Source organism: Scardinius erythrophthalmus (assembly GCF_964197995.2).
Source record: "Scardinius erythrophthalmus genome assembly, chromosome: 8".
Taxonomy (NCBI): Eukaryota; Metazoa; Chordata; class Actinopteri; order Cypriniformes; family Leuciscidae; genus Scardinius; species Scardinius erythrophthalmus.
The window spans coordinates 2,692,803-2,697,802 of NC_138228.1; the positions used below are offsets into that span (position 1 = coordinate 2,692,803).

General features: G+C 37.1%; 1 protein-coding gene across 2 annotated transcripts in view; it reads left to right on the forward strand.

Annotated features, from left to right (window-relative positions):
• Nucleotides 1-5,000, forward strand: part of chst8 (carbohydrate (N-acetylgalactosamine 4-0) sulfotransferase 8) — a 169,691-nt gene that overhangs the window by 10,126 nt on the left and 154,565 nt on the right. For both annotated transcript variants that reach the window (XM_081372000.1, XM_081372001.1), the window contains exon 2: nucleotides 1,655-1,853. In XM_081372000.1, the coding sequence (XP_081228126.1) occupies nucleotides 1,679-1,853 (175 nt within the window). In that variant the 5' untranslated portion in view covers nucleotides 1,655-1,678. The remainder of the gene's footprint in view (nucleotides 1-1,654; nucleotides 1,854-5,000) is intronic.

Consider the following 5,000-nt stretch of genomic DNA (forward strand, 5'->3'; position numbering starts at 1 on the left):
GGGTGTCGAGTTACATTCAAGCTATTTTAAGGCATGAATAAAATTAAGTTTAAATATGTAATTTTGGTGATCAAAGATTTGTTTTAAGGGATACAATTTTTGACGACGGGGGAATTTTTACATATTAGTACTGGAAACAAGTCAAAAATACTTAGTTAGAAAAAAATGTATGCTGTGTAGGCTATTGTAGAAATAGTGCGAGTTGTATGCTAATTTTCTGTTTTGAACATATTGTGCAAGAGCTCAATCTGTGTCCAGTCTCTTCCGTCAGTAAGTATTTAAACAGAAGTAGAGCAGACCATATGAATCAAGCACAAAGCCTTTCACCTGATTCCTGTCAGTGATATCCAGCACTATCGTCTGTTCTGAGATCAGTTCAAATCTCTCCGCGGTTCTGCCAGTCTCGCGTCCAGCGCGGAGATAATGGGCCGTTGAGTCTATATGCATTTGTGCTTATTCCTCCATCACTCATCGGTCCGGTGAAGCTTCTTCGGTAAATACGAGTGCGGTGGCGTTACAGGCTAATTTGATGCCGACACACGTATTTTACACACTGAGGAACCTGACGTGAAATTAAACTCGGAACAGACGTGTCTCTCAGGGAAGTGAAATGCATTTCATAATCATGTTGATTTTTTAAAACCGCAGCTGCTTTGAGACGCGAGGATGTTTTTGCTGGTTTGTGAGCGAATCCTAAAACTCCTGATGATCAGAGATGTTCTGTTCACACAATCAGGCTTTCACTGTTCATTTTTGTAACTTGTTTTGCATTATTTCGGCCTCTGGTGAAGTTACTCTTAGTTATGAATAACTTTGTTAGTAATACTTCGAGATGGACTGAAGCAACTCAGGTTTACTTGATTAAATATAAAAATCGTGAGTATCAAATATGATCATCAGACTTTGGGGAGGGCTTATTTGTTCACCTCTCAATCATCACTGTATTACATTGCATTATATGTTTAAAACTACATAAACCAAGTATTTAAAAATCTTCTTACTAAGACTAAGATATTATTAGCAGATATAGAGTGACGACCGATATATATCCATTTTATTCTAAGTATCTGTTATAAGATCTCAGTGATGTACATTACAAGCATCAGAATTTCATATTAATATCAGCATCTGCACCAAATTGCATATTTGGAGTAAAATTTTGTTTTTTTTCCCTCCATATTCTTACTATATCAGACTATATAAGCCATAAAAGCCTGATGAATCAAATATGATACTCAACAAAAAACACAAAATATTTTGTGTAAAGGTTTTCAATAGAAATATATACTTTTCTGACTATTATTATTACTATTTTATTCATTCTTATTTCATTTGCAGGGATGAAATGTCTTTTGTCCACAAATAATGTTAACTAAACTATTTTGCGCAATTATTTAATATAAATGGGTTGACGTGGGCCTGTCACTCACATGGGATCCACCAATAGCAAACCACAACCATCCAATCAATTCCACACAGACTCAATCAAGCCTCGCCCACATTTGTTTCACTCGGATATAGGGCACGATATGGAAGAAAAGACTGTTGCATCTTTCATTTCATGCAGATTTCTGATAAACTGTCTGTTTATGCTGTTGTACTCGTCATCAAATGAGGAAATGTCCTCACACTCTTTCTCTCTCTCGTTCCTCAGGTGCTTCTTTCGTCGGGAGCTGTGATGCTCTTCATGGATTGTAAGATGGTGGATGTTCTCCGTGGCCGGAGGAGGTTGCGTGTGTCTGTCTTTAAGCCGCCGTGTTCGTTCTGGTTCCTGCTGCTGTTTGGTGTGGGAGGACTCGTTCTCTTCATACACCTGCAGGATCTGTCGGATATGGTCCTGCAACAGGCTCCAGGTGAGAAGAAATCCACCATTACGATCAACCATCAATGTAGAATAACTTCCCAAGCTTTTGGAGATTTCAATGTTTTTTTGGCTTTGTGGTTTTTCTAACAATTGTGGTTTGTGGGTTTCATTTTTTAAACTTGATCACAGGGTACATAATTAACTTTTTGCAACACCTGTGAACTGAGGAAATAGTGCCGTAAAAATATTTTTTCGTCCGCCATTAAAAATGCATATATTTCTGTCCGAGTGAGTTCTGTAGCTGTTTCGTCCTGCAGATTTGTGGCACCGTGTCACTCGTTCACCAGCCAGGGTCTCTGTGCAACACCATCTGTCACAAAAACATCCAGATCCATCATGATTTTGGCCCTTATTTTCATTTTTGGGGGAAGAATGTCTCACCACTAAGAGATTTTTTAGCCCTTGTAAAGCCTGAAATATGAAATTATAGTCAGAAAAACGTTTTGTTTTTGTTTGTTTTTTGCTTTTTTAATGGAAGAGTTTATTGGACCTTCAGACAAAATATAAGAAAAAAGTTTGCATAGGTTTTTGTTGAGCATTACATTTGCTTTTATGGCTCATATAGTATGATATAGTGAGAATATACTGAAATAATGTTCAGAGGCTTAAATTGAGCAAAATACACAATATACAAACACACAATTTGGTGCATAATGTAGTAAATAACAGTATAGCAGATACTTATACTTATATTAAAATGCATATAAATATCAGTCGTCTCTCTATATCTGCCAATAATAAGTCTTAGTAAGATATTATATTAAATAATGTTTAGTTTAATGATCAAAGCTCTGTAGTTTTATGATGCAATACATACAATGATGATTGAGAGATGAACAAATAAACCTTCCTCGAAAGCCTGATGATCATATTTGATACTCATGATTTAAAAAAAGAAATGTCTGGATAATCAATTAAACTTGAGTTGTTTCAGTGCAGTAAGTGTTCATCTTGGAATATTACTAATATAAAACTATTCTTATGTTTACTTGATAAAAATCAGTGCAGATTTGACGGCAGAAGGACACGTGAAGCATGAGATGATGTACAATTATACTAAAATACTTTTAGCTACAATCTACCAGACAGAAGAACTGAAGGAGATTGTGTGCGACAGGTTTATCAGCAATGTTTTGATCATTTAGAGGCCTTAGAAATGTGTGTATCAAATATGATACAGTAGGATTAAAGTCTTTCAGTGCTTAAAATGAAGACTTGTACGCTGCTGCGTTTGAAACCGTCCGAAACATTTAAACATTGATTGACAAGTGTTGATTTGGGATCCTGCTAATATATGATCCACTTCAGTGTTGGCGAGAGGCTTTAGATGCACAGAAACACATCCAGCAAACAAAACAGACAACATGATAATTATCCAGATTTGAATACAATGGATGAATAGATGCATTAGATGATGCGTTGGAATACTTGATTGTGATTGGCCGGTTGTGGCATTCATGTGTGTATTTATACTCGTTTATTTTAGAGAATGAGCAGCCGATTATAAATGCATGATTGGTTGTTCTCTCCTATATTTTAAGACATGTTTGCTAACTTTTGAGCAGTGGAACCGAATCACACCCCAGTTAAAGCACAGCGTGATACATCTTGGCTAGCGGTGTTGATGTGTGTCGTGGGAAACGTGTGTGATCATTACAGCAGGACTAGCTTCAGACGCGCGGCACAAGGACACGCTGCAAACACCTGCTGTACGCAACCGTGTTGTGCTTCAGAAATGATGAAAACAAAAACACAGTTATGAACAAACACGGCTGTGGATGAGCTCGACAGGCTCTTTTACAGATACTCGCATGAATCTCGACAGCTCTGCATGTTTTAAACACTTTTTTTTGTGCAAATATGCTATTTTTACTAGAGCTACCAAAATAATAAAATAATTAGGCTAATCATGATGAATCTTGGTTAATATTGCATGTTTAACAGGTTTTCCCCACAATTGACGGATATTTTCGGCTTCCCGTGTTTTCACTGTTATACTGTAGAGGGCGCTGTTACACATCTACTGAAAGATTACCAGATCAAAACACGTGCAGAAGAAGCAGAAACAAGCGATATCACATGTAATCAGATGCATATGTAAAATAACGCGATCATTAACATTAAAGCGCATATAAATCAAATCTGCCTAATGTTACTGAATGAAATGTCGACCCAGGACGAGTTACAGGACTGAAGCTTTGAGTGTGTTGATGGACTCGATCGACTGTGTTTTGATCATCGTCCTTAATCCGTTCCAGATGTAGTTTTTGACACAAATCATGATTTTCTCAGCTTTTTGATCAAAATGTTGCTTTTTTATGAAACTTACCCACGTTCAAGTGCTGATAAAAAAAAGAATGCATGAAGCATTCTTGATCATTTTGCAATGCATGATAATTTTATAAAATAAAACAGGTTTTTGTTTAAAACCAGAGGCTCTTTAAAAGCTGTTCTTTCTATTGATATATTGCATGTTCAGATATTCATACAACAAAGTATTCTGGGGGCCTTGAAACTTTTGTGAAAATTACTAAAAATGCTGGCGCTGACTGGCATCTTTTTTTTTTAACACAATGGCAGGGAGAGAGTTTTTAATTTGTTTCTGAATAGAAATATGTTTCTCTAATCAGAAGCAAAGTGCTTATGAGAAACAAAACAGACCCAAAGTTACAAACAAACGCTCTTAAAGGAATACTTCAGCATTTAGCATTAAGCTTTGTATCAGTAGAAAACCTGTAGTATTTTCGAATTACCGTGCTTCCATCCCTCATATCCCCCTGAGACTAGAGATTTCTGTATTTTTTGTCTGGAAAAAGTCCTGTCGGATTTTTTGGCCAGAGGCTAGAAACTACAGCCAGTAGGAGGAGCTGTCCCGCATGTTCTCGACCCGCCCATAGAGGGAGGTATCTCACTCACAGAACGTACAAATAGTGTCAGCCATCTTTTTTTGGAAGCTAAGCTAGCAGGCTCTTTTTCTGTGGAGAAAGCTGAGTAGTAGGGGTTACCAAACATCCTCTTTTTCCCGTCGAGATAGTCCAAAATGTCCGGGATTCGGCTTTTGCTTTCTGCAGTCGCCACTCATTGTTTACATGCACACCTTTTGTTTCAATCTATCTGAATTCATTCCGATTGGTGA